Source organism: Hemiscyllium ocellatum, chromosome 19 (genome assembly GCF_020745735.1).
Source record: "Hemiscyllium ocellatum isolate sHemOce1 chromosome 19, sHemOce1.pat.X.cur, whole genome shotgun sequence".
Classification (NCBI taxonomy): Eukaryota; Metazoa; Chordata; class Chondrichthyes; order Orectolobiformes; family Hemiscylliidae; genus Hemiscyllium; species Hemiscyllium ocellatum.
The window spans coordinates 62,220,896-62,245,939 of record NC_083419.1 but is presented as its reverse complement, the minus strand read 5'-3'; the positions used below and the strand labels follow the sequence as shown (position 1 = coordinate 62,245,939).

The 25,044-nt window shown below is 43.5% G+C and overlaps 1 protein-coding gene across 2 annotated transcripts in view; it reads left to right on the top strand.

Annotated features, from left to right (window-relative positions):
* Window positions 1–25,044, top strand: part of LOC132825007 (DENN domain-containing protein 5B-like) — a 299,001-nt gene that overhangs the window by 194,138 nt on the left and 79,819 nt on the right. For both annotated transcript variants that reach the window (XM_060839998.1, XM_060839997.1), the window contains one exon: window positions 1,120–1,307. In XM_060839998.1, the coding sequence (XP_060695981.1) occupies window positions 1,120–1,307 (188 nt within the window). The remainder of the gene's footprint in view (window positions 1–1,119; window positions 1,308–25,044) is intronic.

Here is a 25,044-nt window from a genome sequence, read left to right as displayed (position 1 = left end):
AGGGTGCCAGAGGAGTTGAAAACGGTGGGGTGGGGGGAAAGAAGTGCATTAATTAGATATTCCACTAAAATTGCCATGTTATATTTCAGCAAAAATATACATGTTCAGGCAAGTATGTGTAAATGAATTGTTGACCAATTATAAGTGACCTTTCTTCAGAACTGGAATCGAAATGTTGACTCTGCTTTCCTCCATTGATGCTGCCAGACTTGCTGAGTTTCTCCAGTAATTTTCTGTTTTTGTTTCAGATTTGCAGCACTCACAGTTCTGTGTTTTATCCATCGAGTTGCAGTCATAGGGCCATACAGCATGGAAACGGACTTTCGGTCCAACTAGTCCATGCTGACCAAGTTTTCCATTTGCCTGCATTTGGCCCATATCCCCCTAAACCTTTCCTATCCATGTATCTGTCTAAGTGTCTTTTAAATGTTAAAACTTTACCCCCATCTATCCCTTCCTCTGGCCATTCATTCTGTACGCAATCCACACTCTGTGTGGAAAAGTAGCCTCTCAGGTCTCTTTTAAACCTTTCCCCTCTTACCTTACATATATGCCCCCAGTTTTGGTAGCTTAATGCCTTTGTTATCTGTGGGCTTGCCAATTCCAATGTACTCCTGGCCCCCTGTCATCTTACACCCTGTGCAAGCCTGAACTCATCCAAGTCTCTCCTACTCTTTATTTTGATTTTGATGGAATCCCATCCACCTAGCCTCCTGCTGACCTCTGCTGGCTCTTTCCTGGTACTGCCTCAGTTTTAAAATTCTCATCCTTGTATTCTGAGCACCCAGCACACTCACCCTATTTCCCACCTGGGCCTAGCCCTCTGGTTGTGGGATCACCCTCTAATTCTACAATCCTCCAAGATCCCTGAAAGTCTTTTGCTGCCATATCGATATGGCTCTGTCAAACATCGCCAAATAGCTTGTTTAAAGGTAACTATTTTGCAAACGGTTGTTCTGTGAAGGAGCTCAGCGTAGAGACTTTGACAACAGACTGTTGAAAAAAACTGAACATTTGGTGGGATGATGGTTTTTGTTAACTCTTTTTTTTAAAGTTTTGAAACCTTCCTCTCCTGTGCTTCCCACCAAGAAATAAACACCAATAACTGTCCGCTTTCAGATTACCAGCGGCTGATGACGGTAGCTGAGGGAATCACAACGCTCCTCTTCCCCTTCCAGTGGCAGCATGTCTACGTGCCCATTCTCCCGGCTTCCCTGCTGCACTTCCTCGACGCTCCTGTTCCATACCTGATGGGCTTGCAGTCCAAGGAGCCCAATGACCGGTCCAAGTTGGAGCTGCCGCAAGAGGTAAGAGCAAGAGTCTGGGTGAGGCAGGGGCTCCACTCCCGTGGCCGGATAAATACAGCAAGTGTTGGGATAAGTGCATCCGCGCTAACGCTTCCAGGAGATGGGGCTTGGCCTGTAATAGGAAGGGATGGTGACATCAGTACTCTCAACCCCAGGAAGGGAGTTGGGGGTTGGAGAGCAGGGACACTGCAATGAAAATCATTTGATGTTAATTCTCTGAAAGGCTGCTGGGCCACAATTTTTGTACTATACCTAACTTAAAGCTGTCCTACCCCTCTTTTACAAGAATGGTGCGGTGGCTCAGTGGTTAGTGTTGCTGCCTTGCAGCGCCAGGGAATTGGATTCGGTTCTAGTCTCGGGTGACTTTTCTTTTGGTGTGGGTTTCCTTCCACAGTCCAAGGATATGCAGGTTAGGTGGATTGGCCATGGGAAATGCAGGATCACAGGGTAAGGGTGTGGCTCTGGGTGGGACGCTCTTCAGACGGTCAGAGTGGACATGATGGGCCAAATGGCCTGCTTCCACACTAAGAGATAAACTAGCAGGCCATGCATGGACTGCTTGACCAACTGCACCATTCAATGTGTAAACATCCTCAGCTCAACTGCACCTCCTTGCATTATTCCGTGATTCTTGACAGTATCTGAAATCTCTGATTGCTATGACTGACCACTCATAGTGAATAGCAATCCCTGTCTCAGATGGCTGTGTTGGTCCAAGTCCCATTCCATAACCCGAGCAGTATAATCCTGCACAATGAGGGAGTGCCATATTGTTGGACATTCCTTCTTTCTTTCACATGAAAGATTTAAACAGAGGCCTTGTCTTTCTTCTTAGCATATAAAAGGCACTAAATACGGATGATGTTTATCTCTTGGTGTACTGGCCATTCATTTATTCCTCAGTCAACGTTCTACACACAAAAAAAATGTGATTTGGTTATTATTTGCTGCGTTTTTACTTCATTGTTGTGGTTCTGTTCGCCGAGCTGGGAATTTGTGTTGCAGACGTTTCGTCCCTTGTCTAGGTGACATCCTCAGTGCTTGGGAGCCTCCTGTGAAGCACTTCTATGATGTTTCCCAATCTTCTCCCAAACTTTTTACTTCATTCACGGGAACTGAGTATCAATGGCTGGCCAGCGTTTCTGGCCCATCCCTAGTTACTCTTGATAAGGTGGTGGTGAGCTGTCTTGTTGAACCGCTGCAATCCACCTGCTGTGGGTTGACCCACAATGCTGTTAGGGAGGAACAGTGGAGGAACAGTGATGCATTTCTTTGTCAGGAAGATGTGTGGATTGGAGGGGAACTTGATGGGGGTGGTGTTCCCATATATCTGCTGCCCTTGTCCTTCCAAATGGAAGTGATTCTAGGTTTGGGAAGTGATGTTAGAACAGCGTTGATGAATCTCTCCAGTGTATATTGTGGATGGTACCCACTGTTATTCCGGAACATCAGAAATGGAGGGAACAAATGTTCATGGATGTGGTGCCAATCAAATGGATTGCTTTGCCATGGATAGCGTTGAGCTTCTTGAGTGTTGTTGAAGCAGCACTTATCCAGGCAAGTTCATCACATTCCCTTATGCCTTGTCGATGTTGGACAAGCTTTGGGAAGACAACAAGTTAGATATTCGCTGCAATATTCTTAGCCTCTGACCTGGTCTTGTAGATACTATATTTATATGACTGGTCCATTTCAGATGCTGGTCAATGGTAACACCACACCATCAAACACCCCACCACCCCATCCCACCCAGAATGTTGATAGTGGGTGGATTCAGTGATGGTAATGCTATTGAACATCAAGGGTGAATAGTTACATTGCCTCTTATTAGAGTTGGTCATTTCCTGGCCCTACCTGACACAAACATAATTTGCCACTTGTCACTTCAAACCTGGAAATAGTCCATGTCTTAGTACATTTGGACATGGACTGCTTCAGTATCTAAGGAACCATGAATAGAGCTGGAAATTGTGCAGTCATCAGTAAACTACTCCACTTCTGACCTGAAGATAGAGGGAAGGTCATTGATGAAGCAATTGAAGACAGTTGAGCCAAGGATACCACCCTGAGAAATTTCTGCAGAAATGTCCTGGAACTGGGCTGACTAACTCCAACCAGCACAGCTATCTTCCTGTGTTCCAGGTATGACTCTAACCAGTGGAGAGTTTGCCCCCCTTATTCCCATTGATTCCAGTTTTGCTCAGGCTCCTTGATGCCACACTTAGTCAAATGCAGCCTCGATGTCAAGGGCTGTCACTCTCGCCTCCCCTCTGGAATTCAACTCTTTTGTCCAAGTTCGAGCCAAGGCTGTAACAAAGTCATGAGCTGAGTGGCCCTGATGGAACCCCAACTGGGCTTCAATGGGTAGGTTATTGCTGAGCAGGTGCTGCTTGATAGCACTGTTAATGACACCTTCCATCACCTTACTGATGATCAAGAGGAGGCTGATGGGACAATAGTCGGCTGGATTGGATTTGTCCTGCTTTTTTTGTACAGGACATAGCTGGGCAAATTTCCACATTGTCAGATAGGTGCCAGTGTTGTGACTGTACTGGAAGAGCTTGGCTAGGGGAGTGACAAGTTCTGGAGCACAAGTCTTCCGTCCTATTGGTGGAATGTTGTCAGGGCATGTGGCAGTATTCAATGCCTCCAACCATTTCTTGCTATCATGTGAAGTGAAATGAATTGGCTGAAGACCGATACCAGTGATGTTGGGGACCATTGGAGGGGGATAGGTGTTTTGTGGGAGCTTGCTGTGTCCAATTTGGCTGCTGTATTTCCTACATTACAACAACTATAGCATTTCAAAAATGCTTATTTGGCTGCAAAGTGCTTTGGGATAACCTTTGGGTATGAAAGGTGCTATACAATGAAGGCTTCATTGCCTTTTAAGAATATTACATTTCATCTCAAGTGTAGCTGCTGATCGTTGAGAGTTTATCAACAGCCATTTTGTTGGTCTCTTGCTGAATGTTAGAATAATAGACAGCGGGGGAAAGCTTCTCTCTTTTATCCTTTGCAGTTATAACCAGGAGACGTTTGACAAGCTCTTGCTTGCGCTGCCCCATACAGCAGGAGGTGGTAAAACCTTTTCGATCATCTACAGCAAAGAGGCTACCAGCTTAACCAATTAAAAAAAGTACAAATCTGGCACTTACTCCAACACCCTACCCCTTCCAAAAAAAAACTTGATGAATAGAAATTCACAAAAGTGAGTTTCATAGATTTGTTTTAGATAAAGGTATCAAAGGATCTGGATCCAGGACAGTTAAAGGTAACTGAGGTACAGACCGAGCAGGTTTCAATTAAATGGCAGGATTGACCTGAGGAGCTGAATGGCCGATTCTTGTTCCTGTTAGACTTTGAGAGATGGCTCTAGCTCCAGTCTGGTGTTGTGTCCCATCAGGCTTTCTCCTCTGATTTTGCCACAAGTTACTGAATGGAGCATTACTCTTCCATTGGATCCACTGTGTGGCGCTCCAGTCCAAGACTTCATTGTTATCCAATATTTACCTGGTGGAAGGCATGTTTATCATGTCTGAACTGTAATAGACGGTAACACCAGTGGATATCAAGTTAATAGCTTAATTCAAGTGGTTATAATGTGCTATGTGCTGTTCAACAACAATGCTGGGTTTGTCAATGGCTATCTAGCTGGTTTGCATATGTAATTGGCTCTTTTAGGATCTGAAATGAGGCATATTTCAATTAGTTTTATTTGTAAAATTTCCCAGCAATCTCTACTTCTTGGGTACTCTTGGTCTCCCAATGAAACAGAGCACAATTGTAGACATTTCCTATTTGTTTCCCGTTGTAGGAATCTAGAATATAATTTTGTTCAAAAGAAGGAAGCCTTGACCTAGATTTACCAGCACTTCTACCAAATAAGGATGATACACAATCCAGATTTCAATATGGGAATCACAATTTGGGTCATTTCTTGATGCTCCAATTCCCCCTCCTACATGGCTTGGCCTGCCTATGCCTTTTACATGGTGCAAGAGCTTTCTAGTTCTGTCTTCTCTTTGTCCCTACTACAGAAGCTCTTTGTGTCTGTTGGTCTCCAGCAACACACTCAATGTGAAGGTGGAGGTGGCCAGGTACCAAGGCCACCTCAATAACTGGGACATTGGGCCCACTTCTGAAAATAAGTATCCGGCACCTCAAGGTTTAGCATATGCCTCTTCTTTGCAGAGAACAGGCCCATGCAAGTGAATAGCTTCAGGCAACTGCGTATGAGCTGTGTCCAGATGGCTGGTTAATCAACTCAGCACATCTCTTGGGTTGTTCATGTTAAACAGTGTGCTCAGTCTGTGCTTACACACCCAAACCAAACTGTCTGTTGTTAGATGTGATTCTGTGATTGGGCATCAGTTGCTGAACAATTCTGAGTATGCCAGTAGCTATACCAATAACCAATTGAGTTGAGTTTGTAATGTGTTTCATTTATATTGCTGGAAGTGACGTATGTTCAAATGCATGATTCAGGAGCCTGATGGATCACAATGTATGTCTCTGGATGAATAAAGCTCCAAGAAAAAACTCAAGCAGCTCAGCACCATGCTGGATAAAGCACTCCACGTCTCTCTCTCCATCACCATCCCACCGTGGCTGGAATACATACCACCTCAAGGATGTACTGCAGCAAAGACTCTTGTTTGTCAACAGCTTTTCCATAAGCAGTAGCTTCTACCAACTAGAATGGGCAGGCAGGAGGGAGAACACAGCAAGCCAAGCAGTGTCAGGAGGTGGAGAAATTGACGTTTCGGGTCCCAGCATCTGCACTTTTCTTGTCTCTGTCATCTAGAAGACAGCAGAAGCAAAGGGAGACCACAAGTTCTTCTGCAAGCCACACACCATTCTGATTTGGATCTGTTTTGCTGCCCCTTCATTCTCTCTGAGGTACAATCTGGGACCTCTCTCCTGAAAATCACTGCGGGTAGAGCAATACCATATGGGTTGCAGTGGTTCAAGAGGCAGCTCAGTGTTGCCTTCTCCAAGACAGCTAGAGTTGGGCAGTTATGTTGGCTGAGCCAGTGACACATACATTCTATGCATAAAGATCTATAATTGGCCATGCTAAATTGTCCATAGTGTTAGAAGCATTAGTCAGAGGAAAATGGGTCTGGGTAGGTTACTCTTCGGAGAGTTGGTGTGGACTTGTTGGACCGAAGGGCCTGGTTCCACACTGTAGGGAATCTAATCTAATCTATTCAAAAGGAAAATTCTCCTCACGGGAGAGGGTTTCATCCAGAAGGATTTTATACAATGGGAGGGAATGTACTTTGCAACAGAAATAACTATCTTAGTAAAGTTCACAGAATCCCCACAGTATGGAAGTAGGATTTCAAAATGTAGACAAATCCTGAGATGCCCAGTGCTAGATCCCAAAATATCAGCAAAGGGATAACCTTTTGAAATCCTATGGGGCTGGTTAATGACAAACTCACTCAAACGAAACAAGAGCATGATCAGCTTTATTCGGGAGGTTACAGAGGTTCCTTATGTAAAGCCTTGTAACAACTGACCTAGATAGCATCAACCTTGAGACTGTTTAACTGTGTGAAACAGCTGCATTTTTAACCTGAGAGCACAGATGCATTACACAGATTGCAGCAAAAAAGGTCTGTCTATTTTTACATTTTTCGAACATACATCAGACCCTACTTTTTCCAGCTACATTAATTCCAGTACCTCAAGCCCCATTTCCACAACATTCCAAAACAGCCTCACGATCTTTATTTTTAAAATCAACGCCGGCTTTTAATCCCAGATTTTGAAAAATAAACTGAATTCAAACTATCATCCTGTCATGGGATTTGAACACACTCTGAATTCGTCACTCGCTAACATTGAGGATGAACAACTCGTCTAATTGAGGCTTTGATGATAGAGAGCAGATTTATCTACTGGAGCTGAAGAAAAGCAATTTCTCCGGGTTTGTGGGAATCATGGGGGGGGGTGTGGTGGTTGAAAATGAGAATGAGGTTATTTACTGATAATATCCATTCACCAACATGGACTGCAGCAGTTCAAGAAGGCAGCTCACCACCAACTTCTCAAGGGCAACTAGAGACAGGCAATAAAACATTGGCCTGGCCAAGAATGCCTATGTCCCACAAGGGAATAAATGAAAAAAGTCAAAGTTCTTCATGTGAGGAGTAAGGTTGGATCTTTCCCACAAAAGGCTGGGGTTCAATGAAAATGCCTGAACTAAGTTTAATAGATTTTTGTTAGGTATTGATGTATTACGGGTCCAAGGTGAGTATCTGCTTACAAATCTGCTTTTTTAAAAATATCAGCATTTATTGTCCATCTTAGAGAGCAATTAAGAGTCAGACATGTTGCCATAGGCAACATGGGAGTCTCATGTAGTCCAGACTAGGTAAGGATGACTGTTTCCTTACCTAAAGGTCATTAATGAACCAGATGAATTTTTCCTGACAATCAACAATGGAGTCATAATCATCATTAGAATCTTAGTTCCAAGTTTTTTTTAAACTGAGTTCAAAATCCACCCTCTATCTTAATGGTATTTGAACCTGCATACCCCAAACATTACCTGGATTAATAGTCCAGCAATAATACCATGATGCCACTGCCCCACCACTTTGGAACGGTGACGCAGGTTCAAGGGGCTGAATAGCATACTCCTGTTGCTATTACCATCAAAAACACGTAAAAGTTACACTGAAGACCATGAAAAGATGAAAAAAAAATCATGATAGGGAATAAGCAAAACCACTGATGAAATGCCAGCTGAGTTAAACTGCAGTCGGTAATAGACAAGGTCTAGCAATTTCCAGGTCTTCAGTAGAAATGTGAAAATTGTATAAAAGAAATGCTGATTACTTGGTGTGCGGTTTGAATTATCCGGATTGCTTTGAATCTATGCAATTGTCAGATGATTGTTTCATTGGAATACAGACTTACTTCAGCCTAAATCGAATTTCACCGTTTTCCAGAGAATGTGTGTCAGCTTAAATGAAAATGTGTTTTGAACTTGTGAAAGACTGTAAGAGCAATTTTCTTCAATGTCTTTGTCTCTAAAAAGCAAATATATGTTTGGCTACTGCAGATTCTTTAGCCAGAGATAGATTAGCAGAATTAAGTAGACAATGAGAGATTTTAAGGTCTGGAGACTGGACTGATACCGTCAGATTTATACACTCGAATTCCCAGATCATTTTCAGTCAACCCTGCACACTTGTGTAAGTGTTCACAGATCATCAATATTGCATTTGAAAATTAAAGAGATTATTAATGGTGTGAAATTGGAGCAGAAGTCCAATATGCTGCTAGTTAAGTAAACACATTCAGTAACCAGCCATTTGCTTGTCCAAAGCTTGAGTGCGGTGTTTAAAACGAAGAGCAATACAACACAGGAACAGGCCCTTCGGCCCCTCCAAGCCTGCACCAACACATTTTGCCCTTCCATTCCAAAACTGCCTTCACTTACAGGATCCTTATCCCTCTATTCCCATCCTTTACATGGATTCATCCAAGTGCCTCTTGAATACTGTTATGTGTCTGCTTCCATCACTTCCTCTGGCAATGTGTTCCAGGCACTCACCACTCTTTGTGTGGAAAAACTTGCCTTTTTCAAATGTTTCCCCTGAACCATGAACCTGTAATTGACCCCTCCACCCTGAGAAAAGGGCTCATACTTTCTACTCTATCCATGTCATTCACAATCTTATAAACTTTTATCAGATAGCCCCTCATCCTCCTACATTCCAGTGAAAGCAAACTCAGTCTATCCGACCTTTCTTCATAGCTACTATCCTCCATACCAGGAAACATCCTGGTAAACTGAAGCTCCAATTGTATTGTGAGACACTTCACACAATAGCACTGAGCTCTACATTGGGCTGGATCTAGCAACTGTACTTTTCAGTGTCCCCAGGTTAGCATGGGACGATGCAGAAAAATGCTATTCAATCTGAGTTTATGTACCAACTGTTTGAAATAGCTATCTGATTGTTCCCATTCCCTACTGTGTTTCCATAAGCATACAAACTCATTAACAAGTTTCTATTGAAGTTTTCCTTGAAAGCGTTCTATGTTTTGATCTCATCCTGAGCTCCTCCATCTTTTGAGGTGTTTATGAAGCCTGCTTGTTGAAATGTCTGTGATCATTCGTGACTGTGTGTGACAGGACTATATTGCTTTGATCTGATCCATTGGTTTTAATAAGGGTGCCAGTAGAGTGTTGGTGTGACATTATGTGGAAAGATGTGACAGTCATTAACATCTGATTCATCTGATTGCTTTACAGTGATCCTTGCCTGCATTAACTGAAGATTAGAGCAAGGAACTTAATGTAGAAATGCATAATATCTTTGTTGGATCACAGCTCCAGGACGGGTCAAATTGTCGCAGAAAGGATGTGATCACACTAATGGGCCAACATCGATTTATGAAGATGTTGCCTGCTCTGGAGAATTTTAGGAGGATAAGGAACAGTGTCATAGCCTGGAGTGGTATTTTTTTTGGAACAGAGTAAGCTGAGTGGAGATTTACTAGCATGATGGAATAGTACAAAACTATGAAGGGCCTAGATCGATTAGATAGGAGCTGACTCACAATGGCTGTGTGGTCAATGACCAGGGGCCATAGAATTAAAGTCATTATTAGAAGCATTAGGGAGTTGTTGACCATTCTTCTTTACTGAGGTTAAGGGGGATTTGGAACTTGAGACTGAATTGATTTGGGGATATAGTGGGTGATGAGAAATCCTTGTTGTCTTTCTAAAGTACTTGAATACACACATTAGGCTGCGAAATGCCAGGTGTATCAAAGCTTTTGGAGGGTCTCTCACTGTGAGGCTGAACTAGTTTTCTCACTGAGTTTTACCACACAGACCTCATTAATTGCTTACTCTATCCCTCTGGCATCTCTCCTGTTCAATTCTAGCCCTGTCCCACCGTGCACCATTCCTGGAACAACATGTCCATTGCCAGGATATCCCAGAATTCACTGACCGCACCAATTTTAAATGGCGATTGTGTACCTAAGCAAGCACTGTCAGTCTGGAACTTTCCTGCACTGTTCCTAACATTTGTTCCAGACATGATAGACAAGGAAAAATTGGTGCCCAACTTTGTCGGCATGGATCTGGAGCTCTTGCTGGTGAGGATTGCACACAGGTGAATCATAGAATCCCTACAGTGTGGAAACAGGCCATCAGGCCCAACAAGTCCACACCGACCCTCCAAAGAGTAGCTCACCCATTCCGCTATCCTATTACTCTACATTTACCCCTGACTAATGTACCTAACGTACATACCCCTGACCACTACGGGTAATTTAGCCTAGCCAATTCACCTAACCTGCACGTCTTTGGAGGAAACCAGAGTACCTGAAGGAAACCCACTCAGATATGGGGAGAACATGCAAATTCCACACAGGCTGTCACCTGAGGCAATAATCGAACCCAGATCTCTAGTACTGTGAGGCAGCAGTGCTAACCACTGAGCCACCGTGCCACCCCATTTGATGGGATGTCATTTTCCCCCAGGACCAGTGGGGAAGCAATGACACTCAATCATGCCAACCTGGAAGATTACCACGGAGTCAGTGCAGTGTCACCCATCTGGACGAATCCCCAGCACTGGAGGAAGAGAGTCAGTGGCCTCCTCCATTCCACAATCATCACGTTTAGCATTTTGTCTTCAATACCTCACATTCACTCCATCTCCTGTGCTCTACTGACCTCACACCAAGGCTCATTCTCTACCTCTCTCACTATTGCATGCAACACCTTCTCTCACCCACTCTCACCCACCCCAATCCCTGACTCACTAACCTTCCGTACCCTCTGTGCTGCCAGGTCTCTCACTTGGGACACATCCCCACTTGCACTAGCAATAACAGCTGAACCACCCACTTTCAGCTCTGTTAATATCCATCTCACTCTTATTCCAGAGGGAATACAGCCCATAAAAGGGCAGAATGACTCTGAGTGGATGGTGGGCTTCTTGTCATTTGCCTCCTCATCCCCCAAGTGGAGACAGTCCTGACTTTGACCATCCTGGTGACTGACTGACTGTGTCTAGGCCTCTGGAGTGAGATCAGAGGCTGCCCATGACTTACTATATAGGACTCTTGGCTTAACTGTGTTGATAACCATGACAGATCTTGTGTCTATGCTAAATGACATGGCAATACTGCTGTCCTTAGACATATCTCTGGCTGAGAGACCAAGTGGGGCAAAAAGTTGGCTCAGTGGTAAGCACTGCTGTCTCACAGTTGCAGGTGCCCGGGTTCGATTTCAGCCTTGGGTGACTGTGTGGATTTCCTCTGGGTGTGCCAGTTTCCTCACACAGTCCAAAGATGTGCAGATTAATGGATTGGCCATGCTAAATTGCCCATAGTGTTGAGGGATGTGTGGGTTTGGTGCATTAGTTAGGGGTAAATGTAGAATAATAGGGTAGGGCTCTGGGTGGGTTACTCTTCGGAGGATCGGTATGGACTTGGGCTGAATGGTTGGATCTCACACTGTAGGGATTCTATGATTCTAAGCGCAATAAAGGTGTTGCAAAGTTTGGGCTGCTGTGAGTATCCAGGCAGTTTTAGAGTCAAATGAGCATTATGCTCAGCTGGAGATGCAGCCTGGCCCAACTAGGAGCTGGGGGCTGATCCCTGAACACACAATGTCCTTGCTGAAGCTATTACAATAAGAATTGTATTAAAGTGCAGAAGCACTTCTCAAGGGATCAGAGGTGAGGGTTCTCAAAGGTTGGCACAATGCAGATGCCAATGTGAATGAACTTGGGGCAGGTGTGTAGCTCGTACCTATGAGGCGAGCCTTGAAACATTGATGCCCAGGGTCCGAAACCTGAAGCAAATGAAATTGTTGGGTACCCATTCTGGTTTCCATGTCACGAATACTCGATATCTAGCTTGTTAGGCGAGTTTGCTAAGATAGGAGGCTGAACATTAATGTGTTGTGTGAGGTGTTAATGAGGCATTTAACAAACTACAATACCCCCATAACTGACAATCTTCCCCTGCCTAATGACAAACTCACTTCATCACTCCTCAGGAGAATAAAAGGGGGGCAAGTTGCTCCTGACACAGAGTCTGGTGAAGCCAGATTTAATCCTAACACAAATTTCACCACAGCCTCATAGATTATTTTATTTTAACTGTAAAAGAAATAAACCATGTCCAACATGAAAGTGACTGCATTGCCTGCCATTTACTTACTAGAAGAAAGTGAGACAGATGCTGGAGATCAGCGTCGAAGACTGTGGTGCTGGAAAAGCACAGCAGGTCAGGCAGCATCCGATGAGCAGGGGAGTCGCTGTTTCAGGCATAAACCCTTCACCAGGAATAAGCCTAATTCCTGATGAAGGGCTTTTGCCCAAAACATCTACTTCCCTGCTCCTCGGATGCTGCCTGACCAGCTGCGTTTTTCCAGCACCACACTCTTCTACTGCAATTTGCTTACTACCAGCTTTGTACAATGCAACTGTAATGAGAGTGCTGTCAGTTTAAGCCATTACCATCCATGTTTGCCTGGGGTCTTGTTACTGGCAGAGGTTTGCTAGATATGTTACATTTGCAGCTCTTGCAATTTTGCACGTCCGCCATGAAATGAATGCGTTGGAACCTTGAGACTGCAGTCGGAGTAGCTCTGGGGAGCTTTAATAAAGTTGGCAGTGTAGTGATACACCAATGAGCCTGCTAGGCATCACTTATCAGTGATGACTCCATCTCACTGATGATGTGTCTATAAAGCATACTGTTGTCATTCAGGGCGGTGAGACAGTTAATTAAGGAACAAAGAGACATGGAGGAATCTTGTAACATGAGTCAGTATTGGTTCAGAGATAGTTAGCAACATGAGTCAGTATTGGTTCAGAGATAGTAAGCAAAGTAAGGACAAAAGGTTATTCTGAATTCGGCATCACGTGAGAAGTCAAATGTACCTCTGGGAGTCTGTTCTGGAAACTCAGCTTCTCATCCCCAGCTCTCAGTAACCTTGGTTATAGAGTAGAGTTAAAATGTGTTGGGTTTGCAAATATCTCTTAAGTTAGGAGGCAAAGTAAATTGTGTAAATGGAGGCAGGACCTTATAAAGGGAAATAGGAAAATTTAATGGGAAAATCCAAGGAGAGGGACCCTGCTCTTCTTGAAGAGGGATGAAGAGGTCTGATTAGATTGGCCCATCTGAAAGATGGTACCCGTGACAGGATTCCATCTGTAAAGGATTCTGTACCTCATTCAGATGTGCTGTGTACATTTGAACTTGCTACCACTGAGCTATGTCAGGACAGGGACATGCTGTGTGTGAGACCTTTGTACACTAGAATGTGATTGCTAGATTATCAGGTTGGACAATTGACGTCTAGGCACTGAATCAATTTAAGAAGCAGCTAGATTGAGTACTAGTCGGGTGGTGCTGTCCCTGGGATGAAGCCAAATGGGCCTTTCTTCATCTGAATACATCCTGCCGACTATAAGTATTCCAAAACCAGAAGAAGTGAACCCTCTGAGGAACTGTTCTGTCAGAACATCATGATAAATATTATATGATCCTAATGAATCACTGTAACTATTCCCCTTTACACAACCAAACAAGATATCGGTGGTACTTTATTGAATTCATACTGAAGGATGCACAGACTATACGGTACAGAATATGTGTCCTTCACAATGTACTGAGTGCAATAAAGAATGTGTCCTTCAGACCATATCATGCAGCACACAGTGTGTCTATCTTTCTGTAAGGGAGAATGCAATATACTGTTTGTGTCCTTCACTATATACTCAATGCAGTAAGGAATATGTTTCCCTCAGGTTGCACTATGGAATATAGTGTGAGAGAACCCTGCAGTATGTTGAATGCACTTTGCACTGTGTGTGTGTGTGTGTGTGTGTGTGTGTGTGTGTGTGTGTGTGTGTGTGTGTGTGTGTGCGCGCCTGTCTGTCTTTCACAATGTACTCAATCCAATAAAGTGTGCGAGTCCTTCAGATTGTACTATTCAGTTCACCGTGTGAGAGTTCCACAGTGATATAGAATGCTTTGGCCAGTGTGTCCTTCACTCATAACAACTGCAGTAGGCAATGTTGTTTCTCAACATGTATTAAACACAGTACAGAGTATCAACTAAAGTGCTGATTGGCAGACTTAGCTTGGTCTCTAAATGCAATAGGAATGGGTCAGAATGGCATCAGGTACGGCTGTGCTAAAGGCACTTCAGTATCAGGTCCAATGTGAAAACTAGGCACCCTGGCAGGAGGACTAGAAAGCTGTTGACACCTCAGAAACTACAATAATGGCTCTGTGCCTTCGAGAGAGGAGAGTAGAGATGATGAAATAAGCTATCCTTTTTATTTATATTAAGTTCCCAGAATTCTGACATCAACATCACAGGGGTGTGGATGGATAAAATCTGGAGATCTGTGTTCGAGATGGTCTTACATTGAGGCTGATGCCTTTAACATTGGTGAGCTGTAAAACATGACTGCTCAGGCATGGTAGCCAGAGACTCTCTTGAGATATATCAGGAACTTAACAGGATAGGGAAAGAGTTGAGGATGAAAGTCTGAATTTCCATACCCGTACAGAGGGACTTCCTCCTTAGTACATTTGCTGTGGAACCAACCATTACCAGAGAGAGGCTGTGGTAATACTCATGAGACTAACAATCCGGAGTCTCAGACAAATGATTGAGATAAAAGGGTTCAAATTCTACGATGGCCGATGGTGAAATCTGAAATCACTAAAAATGTGAAATAATTTTTTTTAAAAAGGTGGTCCAATGATGACCATGGTCAATATTTGTAAAACCCCATCTGGTTAACTAACGTCCTTTAGAGAAATAAATCTGCCACCTTTGCTTGATCTGACCTTCACGTGACACCAGACCCACAGCTATGTAGTTGACTCTGAACTGCCCTCTGAAATGGATCAGCAAGTCACTCAGTTCAATGGATTGGTAATAGGTAATTGTGTAGTCAGTGACAACCACAGCCTCAATGTAAGACCATCTAGAACACAGATCTCCAGATTTTATCCATCCACACCGCTCGTTCCATACACACACCACCCTCTGTGGGAAAAAGCTGTCCTTTAGGTCCCTTTTAAATCTTCATCCTCTCGCCTTTAACCCACACCCTCTAGTTTTGGACTCCCCCAATCTGGGGAAATGATCTTGGCTATTGACCCTAACCATGCACCTCAATATTTTCAAAACCTCTAATGAGGATTTTTTAAACAAAATGGTTGGTGTGGAATCCTCATTAAACACATAAACAGTTTAAATTCCCTCCTACATTCTGAACTGGGTCTAGGGCTAGGGGGTGACCTTATAGAGGTTTTTAAAATAATGAGGGGCATGGTTAGGGTCAATAGCCAAGGTCATTTCCCCAGAATGGGGGAATCCAAAAGTAGAGGGTGTGGGTTGAAGGTGAGAGGAGGAAGATTTTCAAGTGACCTAAAGGACAGCTTTTTCCCACAGAGGGTGGTGTGTGTATGGAACGAGCTGCCAGAGGAAGTGATACAGGTTGATGCAATTGGATTTCAAAGGCATCTGGATGGGTATATGAATAGAAAGGGTTTGGAGGGCTATAGGCCAAATACTGGCAAATGGGACTAGATTAATTTAGAATCTCTAGTCGGCATGCACAAGGTGGACTGAAGGGTCTGTTTCCGTGCTGTTTGACTCTATAAGAGCCTGTATGGTTGAGGATGAATCGCCACCAAGCCTTAACAAGAATGGTTACTTGTTTGTGGAACAGGATAGTTAGGAAATCTGGGATAGGCTCAAGTTCCCGTAAGGTCTATCATGGTTCAATGATACCATTAACCTCCAGGCTAGAAGGCCTAGCTTAAACCTGTCCTAATGTTTCTGAACAAGTAGAGTAAAAATATTTACAAGTTACATTGACTTGTTAGGTTCAATCACCAAGGTGTTTGGTATGCTTTCCTTTATTGGTCAGAGCATTGAGTACAGGAGTTGGGAGGTCATGTTGCGACTGTACAGGGCATTGGTTAGCCACATTTAGAATGTTGCATGCAATTCTGGTCTCCTTCCTTTTGGAAGGATGTTGTGAAACTTGAAAGGGTACAGAAAAGATTTACATGGATATTGCCAGGGTTGGAGGATTTGAGCTACAGGGAGAGGCTGAATAGGCTGGGACTGTCTTTCCTGGAGTGAATGAGGCTGAGGGGTGACCTTATAGAGGTCTATAAAATTATGTGGGGCATGGATAGGATAAATAGACAAAGTCTTTTCCCTGGGGTGGAAGGAGTTCAGAATGAGAGGGCATAAAATTTAAGGTGAGAGGGGAAAGATATAAAGGGGACCTAAATGGCACCTTTTTCACACACAGAGAGTGGTGATGTGTATGGACTGAGTTGCCAGAGGAAGTGGTGGGGACTGCTACAATTACAACATTTAAAAGGCATCTGGATGGGTGTATGAATAGGAAGGGTTTAGAGGGACCTAGTGCTGTCAAATAGGTTGGGATATCTGGTCAGCATGGGCATGTTGGACTGAAGGGTCTGTTTCCGTGCTGTACATCTCTGACTCCATGACTCTATAATTAGGATGATCAGGAAACAATGATGTTGCATCTGTCTCCAGTGAGATCTGAAACGAAACTCCCCACCTCAAGTTAATTAAATTGTCAGATTGAGTGGACGTTAATGCAGTTTCCAAAATTAACGCTTTCAGAACTATTATCCAATACAGCACTTGCATTTGCCATCTCTCTCATTCCTCCTTTTACAAGTATGAGTTGATCTCTCCCGATGTGTGGAATGGCTATAAATGGGAATAAAGTTGGATCGATGGAAAACTGGTTGACTAATGAAGAATGGGTCTGGCTAGATCCAATTCTTGGATTGGAATTGGTTTTAATGAGGTGTATACCTCGTGGAATAACACCGTAACCGCCTCACCCCTGAGTGTATAATTGATTTAAATTGGAGTTGAGGGTCAGTGCTCAACTGTGAAGAGCAGCAAATGTTTGGTGAGGTTACATCAACATATCAGAGAGATGTGGAAGCCTTCAGAGAGTAATGGTTATGTAGCTACCACGGCAACCTTTCTCCACCAGTGATCTTTCACGCGCAGGATTAGAGTGGTGCTGGAAAAGCACAGCAGGTCAGGCAGCATCCATGGAGCAGGAAAATCGATGTTTCGGACAAAAGCCCTTCAAAAGGAGGGGCTTTTGCCTGAAACATCAGTTTTTCTGCTCCTCGGATACTGCCTGGCCTGCTGTGCTTTTCCAGCACCACTCTAATTTTGACTCTGATCTCCAGCATCTGCGGTACCCACTTCCGCCTAGCCATCTTTCACGAGCAACCTTGGGAGCAGTAACAAACTGTTGTGCTAATCTTTACAGCAGGGTGTCCAAAACGTTCACGTGGAGGGGCACAGCTCAGTACTTTTCATATGCAGTCTGGTAAGCAACTTTGAGAAAGATAACCATTGTAATGACAGGAAACAGGAATTTCAGGAAATAAACGATTCCAAAGCAATTAATAATTAATTAAAATGAATGATTAATAACCATCATAGTGCCAAGCAGCCAAGCTAACTAATAAAAACTTTTTTTGTTGTTGTTGGTTTCCCATGTAAAGAAGCTGAGCTAGAGAGAGAGAGAGACGGACGGACTGGACCTCATGTCCTGATTTCAGGGCAGGAGATGGGGACTGGGCTGAGCTCAGGAGCTGGAACTCATTGACACTGACCTTGATTCGCCACTCGTGGGGCACGCTGGCAGTCTGCCATGACAGATTCCACATGGGACTGAGGAGTGCAGTGGATTGCCTTTCCGTCTTGGTTTATTCCCTCCTCTCCTGCTTTGTGGATGGGTTTTCGGAAGAGGGAGAGGAGGGAAAGGATGGTTGTATGTTTGGCTCAGTTTCACTTTCTCCACACTCTCTCAACCATTTGTACATCCATCCACACAGCCAACCACCTCACACATTCACTTACCTACGAACATATGTTCACTCACCATACACAAGTCACTTTACAGCACACATGCATTCCCACACACACACACCCGTATCAATTCAACCATACACACATTCACTCTCATATATGACCACAAGCATTCACTTATTTACTGGTACATATATCAGTGTTCACTTACCAACTCAGTTACCACAGTCAGCGACATTCACTCACTCATTGACACCCATCCACTTTCATCAGCTGACACCCATTCTTATTCATTCACTCACTCACGCCCATGGTCGTTCACTCACTCATGCCCACCCTCATTCACTCACTCACTAAATCCCCCCCTCGTTCATTCACTCACTCATCCACCCACTCACTCACTCACTCACTCTCCCCATCATTCACGTCCACTGTCATTCACTCATTCAGACCCGCGAGAGCTCGCTGATCAATATCACTGACCAGTATCACTGAGAGGCAGAACTGGTGACTGTGATGGTGCCAACAAGCACTTCCCCCCCTGCTCACTGAGTCCTGGGCTATGTTGTTGCTGAAGCCACCATGACTGGGAGATTTCCCACCTCCCCTGACCAGCCCTGCTGACTCATATTTCCCTTCTTCCCCAGTTCACCATGTAACCCTCGCTGTTCTCCGTTCCCTCAGACTCTCAGTTGTGGCTCCAGCCCTGGTTTTGAGTGAAAGCACTCACTGTGCAACACTGCTCCAGTTGCAGACAGTTTCTCTCTTGCAGCTGATGGCCTCCCTGTTATCCGCAGCAAACACAGGAGAGGGCTGGTCTCTGATTGGAAGAGCGGCTTCTTGCAAAATCTACCAGCCGCATTATTGGTACTTTATATCAATAGCTTGGCAGGAGCTGTTCTGGGCTGCCTGTTGGACAAGCCTAGCTTAGAAGATACAGAATGTACATTAATAACTTGCATTGAATAGAACATAGAATGTTACAGCGCAGTACGGCCCCTTCGGCCCTCGATGTTGCACTGACCTGGGAAAATAACCTGATGCCCGTTTAACCGACACTGTTCCATTATTATCCATATGCCTACCCAATGCCATTTAAATGCCCTTAAAGTCGGTGAGACTACTACTGTTGCAGGCAGGCCATTCCCTAAAATGCTCCAAGGCATTTCACAGAAGCTTCATCAAACAAAATTAGATACTGAGAGGAAATTCGAACAAGTGGTGAAACGTTTAGCCCAAGGGATGGGTATATAAAGGAGCAGCTGGAGGGATGGTGGAAGGCGCTTCCAAATGTTGATGCCTAGACAGCTTGAGACAAGGCAGCGGTCAAGCAGGGAAAAACACACAGACCTTGAAGGGAAATGAGAATAGGGATGAGAACATTAAAGTTGAGGCTTTCCAGGAGCAGAGGCCAGTGCAGGCCTGGGGGAATGAGCAGAGGAATGGGATTGATTGATCTTCAAATGCCAATTCATGGGCATGTTGGGCTGAATGGCCTCTGGGCTAATTGTAGAATTCAGTGAATACCTGCTAGCAAAGGTCAGGATATGAATCCTGATCACTTCCTGAAGGTGATTTAGTCCATTCCTTGTTTTGCAATCTGCTCTCCCTTCTCTTGTTCTTTGCTTTAATAACCAGAATGCAGAAGAGCAAAGCTATGATTGATGTACAAATTCTGCTTTCAGTCATGTGGAATTGGTGCTTAATGACTTCTTTCTTTTAGGCTTCATTGTGTTGATGGAATTGTGCTGAAGGTTCTTGCAGGTTGCAGAGGGACATAGATAACCTGCAGAGCTGGGCTGAGAGGTGGCAAATTGAATTTCATGCGGAAAAGTGTGAGGTGATTCACTTTGGAAGGAGGAACAGGAATACAGAGTACTGGGCTAATGGTAAGATTCTCAGTAGTGTAGATGAGCAGAGAGATCTCAGTGCCCATGTACATAGATCCCTGAAAGTTGCCATCCAGGTTGTTAGTGGTGTTAAGAAGTGTTAGGACGGGGCTACCGTCCCGTGTTCGTTTGAAGGAGAGAGACACAGGATCTGATTCAAAATATAAGCTGATTTAATGAGAGAGCCGTACACAGGACATGCAGTGAGATATTTACTCTTCACTGGAGAAGGCGCGTTCTGATCTATTGTTCTCTTTGTCTAGCTTTTAGCCCCTCACATCCCAGTGCTACATCCTTATTTGGTAAGAAGCGGTATTCTCTAATAGTATTGGTTCCAGAAGAGATAAGATTCAGTTACCTCAGTATGAGCTACGTGCAATCTAACACGGTTTCAATGTCCTGTTATCTGTTCACCCTCCCTGTGGCCCCATTATGCCATCAGTGTTTCAGTCTGTTCTTAGTGTAACATAATGGCTTACTGTTGTCTAGTGAAGCTAACAGTTTCCAGACTTGCTAGTACTACCTTACGTGAGCACTACCTAACAATAAAGTTTCTGAACACAACCTACCCTTAATAATGCTTCCTAACAGAAGGCATACGGTGTGTTAGCTTTTATTGGTAGAGGGATTGAGTTTCGGAGCCATGAGGTCATGCTGCAGCTGTACAAAACTCTGGTGAGGCCGTACTTGGAGTATTACATACAGTTCTGGTCATTTCATTATAGGAAGGATGTGGAAGAATTAGAAAGTGCATAGAGGTATGGAGGTCTTATGAGGAAAGGCTGAGGGACTTGAGACTGTTTTTGTTGTTCTGGTTCTGTTCGCCGAGCTGGGAATTTGTGTTGCAGACGTTTCGTCCCCTGTCTAGGTGACATCCTCAGTGCTTGGGAGCCTCCTGTGAATCGCTTCTGTGACTTTTCCTCTGGCATTTGTAGTGTGCAGGAACTGGAGTTGTTCGTATGTAGCGCTTAGGCAGTTGGCACCGAATTCCCATTTCCTGGCTTGTCATAACGTCTCTCGCCCGTAGGTGTTCAAAGTTTGGGAGAACTTTTTTGTTAGAGAGAAGAAGGTTACGAGGTGACTTAATAGAGGCATGCAAGATGATTAGAGAATTAGAGTGGACAGTGAGAGCCTTTTTCCGTGGATGGTGATGGCTAGCACGAGGGGACATAGTTCTAATTTGAGGGGTGATAGATATAATTCCTGAGATATTGATATAGATATAGTTGCCAGATATAGGTTCTTTACTCAAAGAATAGTAGGGATGTGGAATGCCTTATCTGCAACTGTAAGTAATGTTAAGGGCATTCAAATGGTCATTGGATAAGTATGTGGATGATAATGGAAAATATAGGTTAGATGGGCTTTAGATTGGTTTCAAACGTCAACGCAATATCAAAGGCTGAAGAGCCCTTTAATGTCTGGTTAACGTGTGATCGGAAGGATATTATTAAGCTAGAGAGGGTTCAGAAGAGATTTGCCAGGACGTTCCTGGGTATAGAAGGTTTGAGTTATAAGGAGAGGCTGGATAGGCTGGGACTTTTTCATTGGAGCAAAGGAGATTGAGAGGTGATCGTAGAGGTTTATAACATTGTTAGGGGTATAAATAAGGTTGATGGGAGGTGTCTTCTCCCAAGGGTGGGGTATTTAAAGACTAGGGATTGAAAGGAGAGAGATTTAAAAGAGACATGAAGGGCACTTTTTTTTACACAGAGGGTAGTTCACCTGTTAATGAACATCCTGAGGAAGTGGTGGATGTGGGTACAATTAAAACACTTTGAAAAGTACAAGAATAGGAAAAGTTTGGAGGGAAATGGGCCAAGTGCAGGTAGGTGGGACTGTGGTTGACACGGATTGGTTGGATTGAAGGGTCTGTTTCTGTGCTGTATGACTCTATAACTCCATAATAAAAGAGGTCAGCATTTAATTCTCTGACTTTATGCTTCTTTCATATGAATATCATTGACTTGTATTTATTTTGGTCCTAATTAAATCAATAGATTGTGTTGATGGTTCCATTTTAAAAAAACATGAATAAGGTTTTCAATTATCTTCAAAACTTTTCAGCACTCACATTTTTTTAAACTGAGATTCTCGGCTGGTGTATTAATTTTGAGTCAGTGAAATTTATTTATGTTTTATTTATTTTAGTCTGGTTCCGTGCAAATTAATTGGAAAAGAATAGATGAAGTATTTGAACTGTTACTATAAATACTTTTTGAAAATGTTTGCAGCTTGCATCGTCCTTTGGGATGAATATGAGATGTTTGAAATCAAATGCTAATGTATGCAAAATGTGTAATAATAACTCCCTTAAAAAATTCCACTCAGGTTGTTAAAAATGTGATTGTTATGGTTTGATTTTGAGACCACTGACAAGCCTAGGTCTTGAGCTTGTGTTCCATCCCAACCTGAGGGAGACCATATCATTCCCCCACATTCCAGTTCCTCCCTCGCTTGCACAAAACCCATTCTAATAATTCCTGCCCCTAATGGTTAAGGGGGGGGCAAGAGTTGACCTCTGTGCTCTGGAGTTCGGGAGAGGCTCAGATTGGATTGCTACTGCTGCTGCTTAAAGTCCAACAACTCCTGATTGACCGTTCCAATTGTTAGTGAGCTTTGAGTGACAGAAGGAATGGCTTTAGCTGTGGTGCTGCGACAGTCAAATAGTCTTCTAATATCCCCTGTCTTCATGCTTAGCTTCAAAGAATGGCCTTTTAGGGGATAAGGCTGACAGTATCTAGTACTCACCGACCATTCCCCCGATGTGTTCTACCTTTTGTTCAATTCCAAGGGACTCCTGTGATTTATTTATTGTCTCTGCCTCCTGTTAATTCCTAGAAATATTACTCAACCATGCCTGATTCTGACTTGAACACTATGTGGTCATTATGGAAACCAAATTAAATACTGCAACACCCCAAAAGCCCCTGGAGGTCTCAATTAAGTCATCAGTCTGGGCCTGTCTTGATATTTCTATTTAACTAAAGTGGCTATTAACATGGAGTGCAGCCATTTAACAGACGCAGCATGTTATTGATAGTGGTTATGAATAGATATTTAGCTACTTTTGCCAATTTTCTCTCCTTGTTTCCTGAAGGCAATGAAGGTTATGCTGAACAGAGTAAGATAGACCTGGCCTCTGCTTGACACTAGCTTATAATATCTAGCACATACACCTGACATTGCTGCACATACAGTGAATTGCTGTGAAATGCAGTCGTTGCTCATTGGGTATGTTAACTTGGGAATCCAGTGCCCTTTAATATGCACCCAATTGATCTGTCCTCATGCACAAGGTAAGGCAAGATTGGTCACGCTGTTGTAAGGGGATCCTCCCCTTTCCTCACAATATATCCATGAGTGGACATCTTGCAGATGCTGGATAATGATTGATAGCAAGAAGAATGTTCTTTTCCAAATGAACAATGTGCCCCTTGTGCCATCCAACGAAAATAGTATTGATCTTCCTGATTCAAATAGGGCAGTGAGTTTGCCAATTGTGACATCAAGAGAGCAGGCACTGCATGTGCCCGTGACAGTGATGATGGCACCAGAGTGGCTAAAACCACAGGAGTATTTTCTGGTTATAACTCACAGAGACTATATAAGTTCTGACTCTTCGTAAGCCAGAGTGAGTTTGGGGCAAGCACTACCTTTTGAGTTTGATACATTTGGCGTGAATTAGTATCTGTTGTTAGAAGAGGTCATGCTAATTGGAGAGACTTGGTCCAAAGGACAAATTACATTGAATCAGCCAATGTGTCAGTATTGGTACATATTCAGTATTAACTAGGCAGTGTCAGATGACTTTTGATTTGATTTGATTTTAATGTTGTCACATGTACCGAGATAAAGTGAAAAGTATTGTTTTGTGTGCTCTAAAGGCAGATCATACCATACAAAGTGCATCAGGGTAGCAGAACAGAGTGCAGAATACAGTGTTACAGCCACACAGAAAGTGCAGGGGGAGAGAGAGAGATCAACATAAACATTTGACAGGTCTTTTCAAAAGTCTGATAACAGCTGGGAAGAAGCTGTTCTTGAATCTGTTCCAACGTATATTCAAACTTATATATGATCTGCCCGATGGAAGAGGTTGTAAGAGAGTATAACCAGGGTGGGAGGGGTCTTTGATGATGTTGGCTGCTTTCCAGGGGCAGTGGGAATTGGAGATGGATGGTTGGCTTACGCAATGGATTGGGCTATGTTCACAACTCTGTGTTGGGTCACTTTGAGACTGTCCGGAAAGCTTTTTCTACCTCAGACAGACAAATCTTCTAAAATTACCACTCGGACCCCATCTCTAAGGGAATCACCTTTCATGCTGCTGAATGTTTTATGTCCAGTTAATCTCACAAAGTCGCTATATGTGAACAGGCATAGAAATCAAGTAAGCTACCTATCATCGGTACATAATTCTTTGAAATTTGCGTCACACGTAGGCAAGGTGATTAAGAAGGCTATTAACGCACTTACCTTAATTGCTCAGATCTTTGAGTATTGGGATGTCATGTTAAAGTTGTACAGGATTTGGTGAGGCTTCTTATGGAATACTGTGTGCAGTTCTGGTTGCCGTGCTACAAGAAGGATATTAATAAACTAGAGAGGGTTTAGAAAAGATTTACCAGGGTGACTGCTTGGTATGGAGGGTTTGAGGACTTTTTCTAATGGAGTGTGGGATGTTGAGGGGTGACCTTATTGAGGTTTCTAAAATTTATGAGGGGCTTAGATAAGATAATGACAGTGGTTGTTTTCCCCTTGGCTAGAACAGTTCAAAGCTAGGGGGTGAATTTTTAAGGTGAGAGGAAAAAGACTTAGAAAGGGGCAACTTTTTGCAAGAAAGTGGTTTGTGTGTGGAATGAAAGTGGTGGATTTGTGGATACAGTTACCACGTTTAAAAAACATTTGAATAAGTTCATGAATGGGAAAAGTTTAGAGG